At 32.9% G+C, this 17,599-nt stretch overlaps 1 protein-coding gene across 1 annotated transcript in view; it reads left to right on the top strand.

Moving 5' to 3' along the window:
* The window catches only part of FMN1 (formin 1), a 197,630-nt gene that overhangs the window by 169,760 nt on the left and 10,271 nt on the right, over positions 1–17,599 (top strand). The window contains 2 exon segments of the mRNA XM_032189407.1: positions 7,899–7,950; positions 11,352–11,501. Of these exon segments, the coding sequence (XP_032045298.1) occupies positions 7,899–7,950; positions 11,352–11,501 (202 nt within the window).

A 17,599-nucleotide genomic window follows, 5' to 3' on the forward strand; every position in this document is an offset into this window, starting at 1 on the left:
CAAATTTCACAATCTTTTTTGAAATTACTTTAATTCTCTTTATATAATTACTTATTCTTTACCCAGCAGATTAGCTGTTGGTTCACCATCTAATTAATTTTTATTTTTTTTTTATCCCCCTCATGTTTTTGAGAAGACCTGTTTCCTGTTGGTTTAAACAATCATTCTACATGTATTTTAAAATATTGCCTTGTTACAAAAAATTTGTTGATCCTAAAAGTTTTTATTTCTGCTTACAATATGAGATTGTAGTTACAGAAAAGCTGGATATTTAGTTTTCCCAAATACAGAACAGATTGGATTTAACCTTCTTCAGTTTGAAAGGATTAGAACTAATTTTCCAGTTCTGTAAACTGTTTAGATACATTTAGTCATCTCAAAGAGTAATCTGCAAAATCACATTTGGAATTACAGTACAGAATTAATTAAATAGAAATTGGAATTAGTATATATTTTCAGAGTTTTAAAATGCTTTAAAAGCTATTTCTTCTCTAATACCACAAGTATGGGAGAATGAGAAATTAATGGTTTAATTGCACCTTAACAGAATACAGTTTCAAATAATGTAATTGGAAAAAATTGAAAAATGTACTGCTAATTCTTGTCTTCTAATTAATAACTGCAGAACATAGGAAAGTAAGACTAATGATAATTCAAATTTTAATGAAACAGAACTTTTTCTATACAAGCTAACTGAAAAAAAAACAGCTTTAATTTTAAAATCTACACTCACAGAATACAGTAAAAGTGTTGAGATAAAAAAAATACATTTTAAGAAATGTAGGGCTTTAGTAAATACACATAAAATGTTTTATTTTCATAGTTGGTTATAACATTCTGGTAAAATGACCTTCAACACTTTTTCTGAGAAATTTATAGACAGCATTATCACTTTTAAAAGAAAACAGAATTTCCTAGTTTTTTATTACCTATGATAGTAAACACTTCCTTGAATGTGTTGCTTGAGTGTGTTCTGCTCGTGTTGTGTGCCTCCGTATGTATACTGATATCTACAATTTGTGAAGTTTTGGTAACATTAAAAATACTGAACATTTTATAATATTTAACAATTTCTGTGCACTTAGTGTTAATTAATTAGTCCTTGCCAGTACCTAAGGTACAGGTTGGTAAATAATATTCCTGATTGCTCATAGGGAAACTAGTTTGTTAAGCAACATTCCAAGACTGCACAGAGACTCTTTGTATGATAGAAACAGTTGCACATTGGTTGTGGGTTTCTTAGTTAAAAATAATTTTTGTACCACCGCAAAGGAAAATAAACTTGTAAGGACTGGTTCAAGGAAGCATGATTAAGACCTCATGGCAGCAAGTGTTCTGAAGATTGTTTTGAAAGGGTTTAAGATGTCTATACCAGTATTTAAACTGTCCAAAAAATATGCATAGCCAAATCCTATGTTAAAAATGTGACATTTTCTAATTTAGAGAAGAGGTAAAGGAAATGAGTCATATGTGATCACACTGCCTGTTGTTTGTTCCCTTGCCGATAATTTTTAATGGACTGGCCAATTTTGACCAAATGTGACAGAGTTAGAGGTCCCTAAGATATTAAGCTTCTAAAATCTCAATAAAAATATGTGGCTAAATAGAGAAGAGTGACCCTATTAGCCTTCTAGGGAGAGAAAGACTGTATCATGAACTCAACCCATAATTAAACGTTAATGAATCCATCTGGGAACTAACTCTAAAATACAAATCAATAATAGGCCAAATTTCATTTGTTCCATTGCTCCCAGACCTCCTTGCTTAACTGATACCATAAAAGAAGGATCTGTTGATTCTAATATGCTGGAATAGAAAAACTGTATTAGACATACAATGAAATAGTTACATGTACTTTCCAGGTTGTCCGTCAAATTTCAGGAGTTCATAAAGACAGCAAATTAGAAGTTAGTGACAAGCTAAAGAAAGCTAATCAGATTATACATATTAGAAAAATCAGTTGCTTGAACTGTGTACACAGAACACTTAAGGTTTTGTGGTGATTTTTTTGTTATTGTTATAAGACAAAAAAGCTCCTGCATGAGAATGGTGAACCAGAGTGGAACAAATTGTAGTCATATTAAGTATGAATTGTTCAAATTTGAAATTGAATACAATCAAAATTAAACTGGAAAATGTCTTACACTAAATATTCTCTCCTGTTCGCTATATTTATTTTCAAAGTCAATTCTTAAATAGTAAGATTTATTTTGTATGGAAATAATGCAGAAGTAACATAATAATGCATAAATAGTAGAAACTTCAGTCCCTATGCATAGCTCTAGGTACATAGATTTTTCATGAGTATATCTCTTCCTACAACAGAATAGACACATGCTTTAGGATTTCTGACACTGCATAGTTTGCTAAAATATTTTAAATTTATTGGGAAAGGCTTTCAATCATTAAAATGAAAAGCATAAGTGTCTGAAATAACTATATTCATTTTTTTCTGTAAGCACCATGTCTGAGAAATTTTATGTCCTATGTAGCAATGCTTATGATGTGTTTTCTGAAAGCAAATGAACCATTCTGAAATTTCATTCAGTCTCTGTGGAATGTAAAATTTTATCCCAATAGCATATCCTCAGTACAATACTTATTCTTGTCAATTGATCCATTTTTTCAAAATGCAGTACAGATTACGGCTTTCTTTCCATTTTCTGATTTTACATTCTCTTGCATTCATATGTGTATGTCCGTGAATATTTTATTATTTGCACTTGATACCTGTTAATTTGTTTAAAAAATTCAATTCCTTTGATTTCATTCCTTTAAAATTCACATTTCAAGAAAGGAGATTTTGGCAGTGTCAGGTAATTAAATGTATTTTCATGTGTTACAGCATGCAGGTTGTTCACTTAGATAGTTTGCAATGTATTTTAATGATTGACTTTTTATGCAGCACCCTTTCTTTTTCTAGCCAGTAAGGTAACACTAATAATAAAAGGATTGAATGGATGTTGTGCATGAGTTGTTAGCAACATACATGTGGTTCTGCTATCATCATCTAATCAATAAAATCTCATACTGCATTGAAAACTACAGATTAACATGATAAATCAAGTGACTGAACACTTTGGCTATACTAATATATACAGACATATATACACACACTTATACACACTCTTTTGGAGAAAAGAGTGCTTTCTGGTAGTGCTGTTAAAAGGGAAGAGAAAGGTCTCTTTTCCCCAGACTTCACACCTAGTGTATGTCTTGAATAAAGGGTTGCTTAAAAATGAAATTTGTTTTAAAGGTTTCACTGGTAACAGTTCTACTGAAAGCAAAAACAAGGGAGACTAAATCCATCCTGATGTAGAACCTGCTGTTCTTTATATTACTGTAGTGTCTAGGATTTTAAATCTGTCTAGAATTTTGTATGAAAACAGAACATCTGTATTTTTTAATGATCCTCTCTAGTCTGTGTATCCATCTAGAAGGCCTTCTTTGACCTTTTTTCTCACCCTGCACAGTCGTTGATTAAATACATTTGTGAAGAAGTTTCCCTTTTATCACAGAATCATAGAGTAGTTAGAGTTTGAAGGGACCTTAAAGACCATCTAATTCCAACCTCCCTGCCATGGGCAGGGACACCTCCCACTAGATAGATTGCTCAACACCCCATCCAGCCTGGCCTTAAACACTTTCAGGGATGGCTCAGATGACTGTATGATGATTGTACTTGAGCATGGAGACATATATAGCGTACTTCTAACTATAGAGTCTTCTGACCTCAACATCTGATATCCAAGTATACCTGCAATGCATAATTTCGAAGAGATTTGGATCTGTTACCAAATGGTGGCATGTCTTCATGCTTTAAAAAGACCAAGAAAATTAGAACAATTGTTGCTTCTGTAATGCCACAGAATGTGACATTTAGCACATTGGAAAGATAACCCAATCCTAGCTTCTCTGGGTATACACCTATCTTATTCAACCCTTGTTTAAAGGGTTAATACGTTTCTATCTTCACAAATTATGGGTGGGCTTCTTTTGGCTCTCTTCTGGCATAACTGCTTAAGAGTTTTAGTCTTGACTAATGGTGAATGTGAGTTCTTGTATGCTTAGGAAATGTCCTGTCTTTTGTCTCACTGTCCAAGCTCTATAAAGTTCAGAGAGGAATATCATTAGGGGATTTGGTTTGGTTTTGCATGTTTAGGGTTGTTTCTTTTTGTGTTGTTTGTTTGGTTTTGCTTGTTTTCTGTGACTGTGTCTTATCCCAGATTCTGTTTTAATGTAAGTGTGGTTGGTTGGAAAAGTCAGAAAAGACCCATTTCCTTACTTGGAACAAAAAAAAAAAAAAAAAAAAAAAAAAAAAAAAAAAAAAAAAAAAAAAAAAAAAAAGGAGAAATGCCTTGTTTTAGGGTAGCATTCCACCCCCCAAAACAAACAAACAAACAAACAAACAAACAAACTATAATTTGCTAGTCTCTAAATATACATGAAGCATATTTAACTCAGCCTTGAAATAAAAAACTAAGAGTTATGATTTCTATACCATAACTGCATGTTCTCTGGTCATTCTCATAATTTTGAAGGTTCTCATTTCTCCAGAATGTTTGTAAAAATTATAAAAGGTTATGCACAAGATCTTTTAATTTTGAAAATAATAAGATATTGAAAAATGAAAAAGCTGTAATGGGTGTAATGGGCACAACTAAATCAGTAGATTTGTGTGAATTATTCTTCTTACATGCATTCATATACTTAGTATCAGAGAGAAATTCCAGAAGACTTTTCCACCCAGTGTTAAAAATATTGACTAGCAGGCCAGGTGTAACTCATAGTTTTACACAGTTGTGTCCACGCATTTTTCTTTCTTTGCCCTCCACTCATGGAGCAAGCTGTCTCATCCTTCTGCTTTTGTCTTTTGTTTACTGGCCTTCTCCAGTGTTCAGTGTCTGTCATTATCCAATATTTACTTTCCTTTGTTCTTTGGGGAACTATTTCTTAGCATCCAGATGTATGAAGAGATCTTAGTTCTGTTGTAGCTGGGAGTTGCTGTGCACTTATTAGAAACATTAATAAATATTTTCTCATAATTTCTCAAGATAGTGTTTGGCATGCTGTTTTATCCTCAGCAAGCAGAATATGTTTCATTAATAAAGTTTGTTTGTGTTTTGTTTGTTTGTTTGTTGTTTTTTTTTTTTCTGCTTACCACTTCACTCTAGTACTGTTTCACTCTTAGAATTGTTACAGGATCATGACTCTTCAAATGCTTACTTCTGTATTTCAGTAAAAAGAAGTTGTTAGAAATATCTGAGGTTCATAAGGCAAATTCATAAGATTGTACTCCATTTATTTTCTTATTCTTTTAGCTAGATACAGATAGCAGGATGAATAAGGCCAATTTTGTTATAGTTGTTTGTATTGCAAAAGATTATTCCAGCAGCATATTAGATCTGCATATTTTGTCAATAGATGTTTTCCTTTCAAAACTCTTCTCTGTAAAAAGATAAAAATTCTTCACTGATCCTGGTTTTCATATCTGTATTAGAAGAAAACATATTCATTAACATTGTCTGTTAGTCATAAGATAGGGTCTGTGACTTTATTCAGTATCTTAACCAAATTCAAACAGAAGAGTATATTAAGAACCTGCATTTGGAGATGAGACTAGACAGCAAACTACATTTGTCAGTTTCATTTTCAAAGGTAGTCAACTGTAATGACTGAGGGCAGACAGAAGGGTGTCACCTTACCAAATACAGTTTATGGTAAGTCATTTTGAAGGACCTATGAGTAATCTGTACACATTACAAAATTGCAGATTAAAAAATCTGTATTTTGCAATGTATATCTGTATCTATATTGTGATTTGGTGCGGTAGGATTGGATCTGTGGTTTGAAATAACAGAGACTAATGCCACTATGTATGCAACAGAGATCCAAGCTTTGGGTTAGATTTAATCTGAGGTGCACATCTCCAAACCATGTGTTTCAAAACTGTCTGAGTCTCAACATCTTAATTTCAAAGTAATGCTTTTAAATAGTTATTGGGTAAACATGATTATAGCTAAAGGAGTGGAAAACAGTCATACATATAATACAGTTACTTTCTTGCTTCCTCTTTTCCCTTATGCAAACAAACACACTGTCATATTAATGTAAACTTTGCATGTTCTTTCCTAGAAGTCACACCTTTTTTCCAATTTCTATAATAAATTAAAATGTCTTTCCTCTGTCTTCCCTTACTCTGCTCTTATGAGATTAAAAAAAACAGTAAGTGGGTTCTTACCACCTATAGTTATATAACCTATATATAACCTGTAGTTATACATGTATAAGCCTATAATCATGCTATCCTTGGCATTGTCTTCTTGCTTATGTGCGGTTGTATCAGGGAACTGAACTGATGATACTGGATTTCTGCTGTATCTCTGAATGTAGCTATGTGGGGATTTTGGTTTACTTAATGTTTTTTGATCTCCTCAACAACCAGAAAGAAGTTATCAGTGTAATCATAAAGCATACAGTTTTATACATAGTTCAGATTTTAATCATCTTTGTAGTTAATTTTGTATCAGGATGAACTATCAGAATTCTCACATTTTCTACTTTTAATGATAAAAAAGTATATGAGAGCTGTGGAAATAACGAATTAAGTATAGTAGATTAACTTTAGTTGAATTTCTCAGGAGCCCAAAACAAACACATAAAAGAGACCTGCTGTCATAGCTGTCTTGCCACCAAGATTTGAGGTGGATAATATAATGGTATAGAATTCATTGTTTTCCTGACACAGGACACATAACATTGTTTCTACTTTTGCCATAATGAAATACTTGAATAAGTATCTACAACACATTCACTCAATATATATGTAGAATTTAATTTGTTTTGTCCATGTGCAGCAGTGCTGTGAAGTAAACCATTTTTAAGTGATTTTAGCTTAGTATGGATCTCTGTGAGGGTACCCCTCTCATGAAATTGGACCAGTGGCCTTGTATGAAAAAATAAAAATAAAAAATGTTTGTAACTGTATTTCAACCAGTGTATGCACTACTCCTATAGACTGAGCAGCCTGAAGATACAATTCTTCATTTGGTATCATTGCCATGTCTGAATTCTGTTTGTATTAACATTTGCACTTAAATAATTTTTCTGTTATGGAATAGGAATAACTTTACCACTTCAGTAATTTGTTTACATATGTAGTATTCAGCTGCAGCTAAATTGACTATACTGTATATGGAATTAAGAAGAATTGATCAACATTTTTGTAAAAAAAATATGCTTTTGCTTGAGGATCCAGCTCAGGAAACATTTTCAAAAGCAGAGAATGCCCATCCTTTGAAAACTGAATCCCTTTAAGTAGTTCATGTCAGCACTCTGTAACAGAGGGGTTCACATTCACTGACTGTATTTCAAACTCTTGGCTTCTTTTTCAAAAAATGATGTACATACCATACATTTAAAACTTAGTACATGTGTTTTTATTTACCAACTTCCTGAACGAAATGTGATAGCTATATGGAACACTTGGTGTTAACTATGTTCAGTACCTGTTCATCAACTTTCAATTATTAACACTGCAAAAATGGATTTAAATCTGAAAGTTTTTGCAGCAATAAAGGGATATACAGCAATTTATTTATTTTTAATCTGAAACTCAAGTCTAATTATTTGGGTTTTATTTTGATAAATATCTATTTCTATATATAATAGTATCAGATTTTAAATGACTTTTAAAATCCAATACACCTTATTGCTACATTAAAAAGCATAAATTTATGTACAAGATATAAAAATTTAAAATTGGTAATTTTTTACCACCTTTGTTATATTTAGTGTACAACCTATTTTGAATTTTGAATGTAAGAAATGTTAAATATGTAGGATCTCTAAAACATTATGGGAGTAATTTATATATTGGAAATGTTTTTTATTGGCAGCTAAAGAAGAACGTAAAAAAGAAGAGAGCAGTTTGGAAAATGCACAAAAATAGTAAGTTTTTTGCTTGTGCTTTCTAACAGTTTATTTTTGGTCAAAGATATTATTGATGTAGGAACAGAGTAAATGGAGAAAAGCATCTGAACTTCAGAGAATTAATGTACTTTCTGAAAATTTCTTATGTAGCCTTCCAGGAAGGAGATCAGTTGAATTTTTACCCAGTCTTCTGTTTGATATTTTAATGGAATCATTGAATCATAACATTTAATTGAATCAGAGTCTTACAGAATATTGTAATAACTGATTAACTGCTTAACGTAGTGAAAATGTGTTTCAGTGTCATAGAACCTTTTTATCACCTAAGCTATTGAATGCAGTATACTAAGAAGCCAATGAAATCTAACTGTTTTTTGTTGCCTGAACATCTATTCCTTACTTAGGCCTGTGGAAGCAACATATGGGAAGAAATAAGATAAGTTGATTTCTGAATAGATTAAAAAAAAAAAAAAAAATTAATAAATCAGTATTTATAATAAATATTGTTTACCCCCTTTTTTTTTTTTTTTTGAGATTGAAGTATCTGCTTTTAACCTTATTTGTGTTAGCTATGGAACTCTTTATATCAACGAAGGTAGTTTTAGCTGTAAAGATATCACATATGAAAAATTTATATCCTCATACATTTTGAGATTGTTTTGCTCTATTCATATAAAATGTAAACCAGCTGTAAGACAGTTTAAAGAAAAGCTTATAAAACATTTTTTTGCTTTTTTTGAAGAGCATCCAGATAAAGAGTAATAGATGAGGTTTCTTCATCTGAATATTAGAAAAAAGTAGTTTTCTACATCATAATGTATATGGTCATATGTGCAATTAAATTGATTTTTAACTTCAATGAATATTTATTCTTCATGGTCTATAGGTAGATTTGTTGCAGTCTGTATTTTTATCTTAGATTTCTGAGCCCTGAGTGACTTGACCTAACTGAGACACCCAGATCAGAAGAGTGATCTAGACAATCAGAAGAGAGACAATCTTACTAGATAATCAGAAGAGAGAGAGGCACCTCCCAAACTCAATTCAAGTCTTAGGTGAACTGTTATCATTTGCTGCAGAGGGTGGCAGAAAGTTGGCTGAACCTGTTGACTAATATTAGCTGGAGAGGCTCTTTACTTTCTGCCTACCTCCAAACTTTCCTTCTCTGGCACAGTTGCTCTAATGTTCTAGCTTTGTAGCCTTTCTAAAGCAGAGTACATACTTTTGTACTCAGGGGTACAAAAGTATGCTTAATTTGTAGTTGACTTAAGGAATTAATTGTCTGATAAAGAGTTTGGGTTTCACAAATGCTACCGGAATGTTCAGTGTTTTAAGTTACTGATAAAAAGATCTGTTGCTCCTAAAAGTCAAAAAACAGCAGAGGAAGCTAGAGCAAACTAAATTAAAGCAAAACAGTGCTACTTGGGGAACATCTGAAAATGAAACACAGAGAGGGGCGGAGGAAGAAAGAGAGGGTGTAGAAGAATTCGGAATTCAGGACAGCTATAGTTGGAACAGTGAAGGTTTCAGTTAGGAAGGAAGAAGAGATCATGACGTTAATAGGGATGTTGTTATATGAAGCAAACCTGCAAAGAGTTTCTGGTCCTACTGTCCCTGACTCAGCTGTCCTAGTCAAGTTGTATGAACAACTGAGGAGTACTTTACCAGCTGAGTGTAATTGAGATGAAAATCACCTTCACCCTGTCCAGTAGAGGTGAACTGTTTTAACCGTATGACCGATGAAGGCATTTTAGTATTTTTAGTGTTTGAAATCCCAGAATGGTTAACACAGACATTGAAAGCTGCATTAGCTTATTTATTTATTTATTTATTTATTTACTTTCTCCTGGTAGTGTCACTACAGGACCCTTCAACTTGGAATATTGTGGGCTTATTGATACTCATTTCACTGTCATTCCTTTACCGTTGATCAGCAATTAACTGAATATATTTTCATGTCTCATGCAAAACCTGTGCGAGAAAATTAAAGGTTATCATGTACAAGGATTTAAAAAACTACCAGCAATATGGGATATTCTCCAACATGTCCCAGAAGTTGTATGTGTCTTTAAAGAATCAAAAAACAGAGCATATGGCTAGCGTATCTCAAGTCTGAACTTCCTTACTCTGTAAAGCAGTTGGAGTAAATTTTGGTTTGTTTTTGGGGGGGCATCTTCTCTGTCTTTGGATAGTTACTTTGTATTCTTCAAGCCTAGCTAATACTTGATGATGACCTCGGCAAGTCCATATGAAAACATACAATGGACTATGCAAATACATGTAGAAGTTAAGAAAGAAGTATTTCCTCAAGCTGCATCTGTTGTTCAAGTGACATCTGTTTAATAGTTGAGAGACTCTTAACAGATCTTTCAAATACCTCTTATTTATTTTATGTTCAATATTTACACTTCCTGTATTTTAGATTTAGGACCAATTGGCAGCTATAAAGAAAAATATAATTTTCCTTTGTTTAAATAAGTTTGTTTTTTAAAGAAAAATGGATTATTTTGAAATATGTTGTTACCTTTATTTTAAAATTATGGCATTAGTTTTAGTAAGTTTCACCAAATTTTACAGTATTTGTGACATACACTTTCCAGAGAAAAGTGATTCAACCTTTACAAAAATGAACATACTATTTTGTTTTGCTTAGATCAGTCTCCTTGTACTATCGCTAGTAATGTGAATTGCTTCATTTTATCTTACAAAGCAATGTCATAAAGGCAGTTAAAATGCCATCAGAAGTATCTTTTGTTATAAAAGGCTACTTTGAAAATATTCAGCTGCATTTGTATCCATTCTGGATACAAATACTATATCCACACTATAAAATAAAAGGGCATTACAATATTGGCAATGTATTTTCATAAAAATAATTGCTGTTATCTGCTTATTTACACACTTGGAAGGAGGTTTATTTTCTCTAAGAGCTTAGCAAAATGATTATTGGCACGGACTGTGGCTTTTTTTGCTACTACTCAGAATTCTCCCTAACTACTTGAACGTTATTTCTAGCCTAACCTGGAGATTTTTTATTGACTTGGCATATGACTCTTCTGTAGTCCTTCAATAAAGATAAATGGCAAAATAAGTTCTCTATGGAGCGTTGCAAAATTAAAGACGTAGATACAATATAGCATTTCCTTTAATACACTAAATCCAGTTTTTCTGTTTAAAATTGTTTTGACTATGTGACATGTCTATATGATAGCTCATGCATCTGTAAGTTGACCTCCTAGAAGTGAGGTAGGTGTTGGAAGGTTAGTTATACTCAGCATGAATTGCTGCTATGATTTCCAAGGCTAAGGGGAAGTTACGGTAATTACCAGCCTTGACTACTGAATCAGGAACCAGTCCTCAGAGAAACTGTTTCCCCCGTGGTCTTATGTGTTGACAGTTTCTTTTTCCTCCCATCACAGCTTTGAAGAAACAGTGGGATACTTTGGGATAAAGCCAAAGCCTGGTGAGAAGGAGATCACACCAAACTATGTTTTCACGGTGTGGTACGAATTCTGCAGTGACTTCAAGACCATTTGGAAACGAGAGAGCAAAAGCATTTCCAAGGAGCGGTAAGGTTCTAATAAAGTCATTAATACCATTTTAGATGTCTGGGAAACTGTTCCTTCTCAAACCCAACAAATTATACTCCTATATTTCACAGGCGTCATTGTTTTCTTTCAGATCTAATGGACATCAAGGAAAGATTATTCCCTCAGGGTGCGTAGGAAAATTCACCAAAGGCATGCTGTCCCCACAAAAAGATAAACACATATAATCTGATAAATTACACTTTTGTAACCCCTTCCAATTACTAGCTAGTAAAATGAAAGGGGAGCTGTGCTAATTTGTAACAGATTGCTTTTCTGTGCATTTTCATGTTGAACTAGCCTAAATGAGGCGATATTGCTGTCGCAGACAGTACAGACAAATAAAAGTGAATGCTTTTCCAGTTAATATACTGCACTTGCATCAAAGGGAAGCCCCAGAGATTCAGGCCACACTTAGCACTGTGTTGAAGCCCCACACTGGATTTACAGCACCACTTCTGACTTTTGGTGTCCTGCTGAGGACATCAAACTACTTGCCGCTAGATCTCACCACAGACTCCTGATTTTATTAGTTAGAGTAAAAAATATATATATAAACCCTTCAATTATTTGCTTGATTTTCTTAAAGAAGCTAAAAATCTTTTACAAACAAAAAACACTTCCACTACAAGGGAACCATGTTTACCATATCTCAATTCATTTGAAAAGACCTAAAAAGTGCTAACATTGTCATACCTTGGAGAAGAATGGATTAAAAAAAAAAAGTCTAGATCACACATCCATTCTTTTTTCTGTAGTTAGCACCTTGATGGTGGGATACAATTTCTCCCTTCAGATAAATTGATTTAAAGTCCCTTGTAAATGTTTTAATGCTATATTGGAAATTGTAACAAAACTCAGTTTCTTAAAACAATATTTAAGAGATCTTTGTTTCTAAGTAAACTACTATGTTCTGTGCTTTCCTACTAGGGTGAGATGAGAACTTCTTATTGTTTAATAACAATTTAAATAAAATGTAAAAATCAAAATGTAACTAATATTTCATCAGTTCCTTTAATATATACCCTTAGTCCTATTCATAAATGTAAATCAGTATCAGTAGAATGCAGAATGTCAGTTAGTATATTTTTTCAAAGTAGTGATACTTTCTGGGTTATACAGACTTTTTTTCAGAGTTCACTTCAAATTATTTTTGTAAAGTTTCATTAATGTCAAAAGAACAATGCATTGTCCTTTACACTCAAAATCTGGGTGATTCATCGAGTCAATGTGCTGCTGAAATGAGGAGCCTTGTGTAATAAGTAAATTAGAATGGCAGAAGAGCTGTTTTCATTATGCTAAATTGCTTTGAATGTACTACTGAAAAGAAGAACCTCAGTAAATTAGAGCGATGGGAAAACTATCTTAATCATTTGAAAATGTCCTGTGAAGTCATGACCTTTAAAGGTTCCTGTTTTATGAAGTATGAGATTAACAGTTGATGAACTGCTGTCCAAGAAATTTTGAAAGAAAGCCATTGTCATTGTGCACATTGGTAACTAAAAACCTTAGTATGACAGGAATGGACAGCTGTCTTCCTTAACTGGCTAATTAATTGGATTCACTATTTGTTTTGCATTTTTAGAGATTGTAATTAAAAAATAAAAAATAAAAATGTTTATCTTCAACCAATTATTTTGTTGTGAAGGAAATTTTAAAGAGGAATAATCGACAGTATAAGTCAGTATTTTCAGTCTTGGGTTCTGAAACTGAAGTATTGACATCATTATGTAAATACTTTTACAATTATCTTACTCTTCAAATTTCAGGATGAGCTGCAGAAGCATAAAATGGATCTGAATTAGACTGTAGAATACCTAAATTAGATTAGATTAGAATGTAGATACCTAAATACGGATTTCATTGTTTATAGAGTTATGTTAATATTAGTATTGGGTTTTAATTTCTCTCTCATTAAATACAGCTCAGAAAATTAAAACATTAATTATGGTATGCCATACCAAATCTATCGTTAAAAACATATTAGCTTAAAATTCATAATAGTAAAACTAAATCAAAAGATTTATTCCAAAATTAAAATTTTATGTTGAAAACAAGCTACTTTGGGTTGCATAACAGAAACTTTAAAATATTTGAGTTTCATGAAAAAAGGATACCACCTTTAAGAAAATGACAACCTCAGCTGCAAGAGCCTGTTTTGTCTAAAATCCACTTGGCTGCTAAATGTAACACAACTGTAGAAATCTAATTAGATTTCTATGAGGCTTTTTTGTAAAGTAAGGGAAACACTTTAACTGAGCTGTCCTGCACTTAACCTACCATGAAAATAAGTTAGCTGCCTGCAAGATATAGTTGAATCATTGTCTCTTTCCTAGACAAAATTTGCACACCATTTAGAAAAGCAAGACAGAATTGCAGATAGCTAACAAACTTAGATAGATACAATAAATAAATGACTGTAGAGATAAAATGAAGAAAATCTGAAAGGAAATGAAGGAACATTTTATTTAGTGTAAATGTGCATCCAGGTACATCAAGTTTTCTGCTTTCTTCTGTTTATGAAGTTTTAAGATACTAGCCAAATTGAAGACTAAAATGAAGGTATATTTTTCTGGCAACAGTGCACTTATACCATGGTAGATTACATGTAATTCCAGTCTCACTTCCTTTTTTTAGACTATTCATTTTATTTTCAGTGGGTATGTCTGTGCATTCAGAATCAAAAAAAATGTGTATTAATAACAACTTGAATACATTTAATTTATGGGAATGCCTACCCATAAATCTGTTAAAGCATTCAAGATCTGCTAAAGTATATTTCAAGAGAATATTCTAGACAAGTCTCAATGTAGGGGAAAAGTATAAATATAGAAAAAATACAAAGGAGTTTGTAGTGACTATTTTCATTACAAAATGTGATTGCATGTTTTGCAGAATAAGTGTGACAAGGATTGTCATTATGTTTATGCTTTACATATTCCATATGTACATACATATTAAAGGAATATACTTACATATTAACAATACTTACATATTAAAGGAATTATTGCTGATAATTTTTCTCATTGCTTACACTGTACATACCATGTATCTTACACAAAAGTAAGATTACAGCATAGTTGCCATACTGGATTAAGCCATTTCTTTCAGATAGAACATATATTAACATTTCATAGCTCAGGAACAGAAATCAGAAAAGAAAAAAGAGAAACAAAGTTTGTTTCAAAATTCAAAGTGAATTTCCATAACTATATCTTCTAGAAATGGGGAAATTTTACATAAGGCTGTGTTATACAGTTGTAGTACCAACATTTCTAACATATTATAATCATAACCTTCCTATCTTATCGTAATACCTATCATGATTCTCTGCACATGCACACAACTCGATGACATAGAATGGGGAAAGTAATGAAAAGCATAATATTATAGCATATAGCATTACAAGCATATTAATGAAAAGCATAAAACATTATACAGGTACTTGGAATAAGAAAATGCATAAGCCAGATGGAATTCCAATGATATTACAAATATAAAGTAACTACTTGATAAAGAATGTGTGCATGATTTACTAAATCAAGTTGTTATTCTTTAGAAAAACAAATAAAAAATTGAAAAATACCAAGAACTCTAAGGTACCAGAGCCAAAATTAAGCAATAAAGGTTTGCCATGTATCTGAAGATGGCAGCTAGAATCTGATTAAAAATGCTGGCATTAGAGGCAGTGGCTGCATGAACCAAAGTGATTTTGGTACGAATGCTTGTAGTTACAGGTCTGCATATCTTGCACATATTAATGTGTTTTTGATGGAAAAGTAACTAAACCTGTTGTTTTCAATAATGTGTTGCTATATTGTAACCTATAGTACATGTATCTCACAGATGGTAACATCCTGTCTGGAACCCCTAAACAGTACAGATCTTTCTATCATATATTTTGTTTACATATTATATAGTCACTGTAGTGCAATAATATTCATGCCATATATATTTTACAGTAGTTTTAGAATCTGGCCTACTGAGTTGGAGGTGATAGGTTAAATATTGCTGAGCATTGGTGAAGTCTGGGACACTTCTCTGTGTTCTTATTTCAAAGGGAGAAATGCTAAGCAGTCTCCCCTCAGTACCAGGGAAGTTATATCCTTTCCCTATCCTTTTCTTTTGCCAGTTTTCACTCCCTCAAAACCTTTGTCTAATGAATGTCATGTTTGCAGCCATTTTGATCAAAGTGTACTATGGCAGAACACACTGTACTGAGCATTAGTCTAACTCTGCAAAAAAGGCATCATCCAGCTATCATAAAATCTGCTTATCTGGTTGAGTGAAGAAAAAAGAAAAATGTGGCATTCTATATGGCTACATTCTATAAGCATTTTGAGTAGAAATTACGTGGCCAATGTAGTCTTTTTTCTATATGAGAAAGGCAGAGTTGAAGTGGCTGATGAATTGCAACATGAATTAATAAAAAGTTGTACCAAATTGTTTAGCAATGCAGACAGAGAAAAAAAGGAAGATTTTACACGCTTCTGAGGTTAAAGTATAGCTATAGGACAAATCAGGGAGATAATTATGATTTACAGGCCTGTGTGGCAAAACAGAAATGGCTAGTTTCCATACAGCAGATCTGGCAAGGTGCTGCCCTAAGGCTCTTGCTCTTGGAAAGAAAAGCAGTGTTTCTTTTTAAGTGTTATTAGGAAACAAATGTACAACAAAACGGAAAACATTACTGAATCATTATATAAATCTACGGTTGTCTATGTGTAGTTCTGTTCCCTTCCTTTCCAGCAAGATATGGAGAGAGAAGAGAAAGAATGATCAGGTACAGAACAGCTTCTGCATAAGGAACTGTTTAAATAAAGTGGGATTTATAGGCTTGGAAAAGAACCTAATGAAAAGGATGCAATAGAGAACTGTACAGGCATGAAGGGCAAATGTGAAATAATCATTACATACCTCATCTAATACTACAGCTGAAAAGCATCGAATGAAACTTGCAAGTGACTGGTTTAAGCCGAATGCAGTGATGCATCTTTACAGTAGGCATACTTAATCTGTTGAACACATTGCCACCAGATGTCCCAGGTGTCAAAAGTTTGCATTGCTTCTGAATGGTGACACTACAAATTCATATTAGAAAAATCTATGAAGGACTGAAATGTGAATAGAGTTTCCAGCTGCAAAAGTATTCTGGGGATTATCACTGAATGCTTTGGCTATCCTTACATGCTCCTAGGTATTTGTTAGTATACAGCTCAAATGGACTGAAGCATGTTTTTATTCTAGCCTATTGCAGCCTTTTTTGGCCTATCGTTTCCTTTTAGTTTAGCAACAGCTTTCATAAAGGCATAGAATTAGATTTTTTTTTTCTTGTGATTACAGAGCTGAAATTTCTCACCTGTAAACAGATAATCAAAATACTGTCAGTAGATCCAGGAAAAAATAGAAGCAAACCAAGTGTGTTAGCAATTAGAGGTTTTGGAGACAAATTCCACTGATAACATACGTTTTGCTATGTATGTACTGAATTAGTGAACATTTATTCTAAATACAGTTTAAAGATTTGATCAATAATGATGAAGTTCTTTTCAGAAGGCTTGACTGAAAGCTTGAATAGCCAATTGTATTGTACAGCACAGTAATAGAAGTGGACAATGTTCAAACTTTGAAGTCTGTTAGAAGGCTTCTGTTTGTGAAGCTAACCGAGGACTCCATCAAATAATCTGCCAGGCCAGGTAATACACAGAAGACTGAAGTGTAGGCTGCCATGTTTTATGGGCTTACAGTGTTTTCAGGAAGCTGTGCTGTTGTTTAAGGATTAGTTTATGGTCTGCATACAGAAATTATCATATGACTAAGAGCAGTAAGGCATATAACACATGAAAGGTATTTGAGCTATGGGGATATTTCTTAGTCTCTCAGAGGGAGTCACTGTTTAGCTGAGCTTAAGGATCTGAGATGGGTATGCAGCTTGGCTCTAGGTTGAAAACTTGATGTTAACCATAGCTGCCCCTGCTTGTTCATCTCCACCCATATCAGATTTGAATTGCACAACAATTCCTGTGCCAACACAGTCTTATGGGAGAAATTTGAACTTCAAGTCATGGAAAGCTCAAGTG

This window comes from Aythya fuligula, chromosome 5 (assembly GCF_009819795.1).
Source record: "Aythya fuligula isolate bAytFul2 chromosome 5, bAytFul2.pri, whole genome shotgun sequence".
Lineage (NCBI taxonomy): Eukaryota > Metazoa > Chordata > Aves > Anseriformes > Anatidae > Aythya > Aythya fuligula.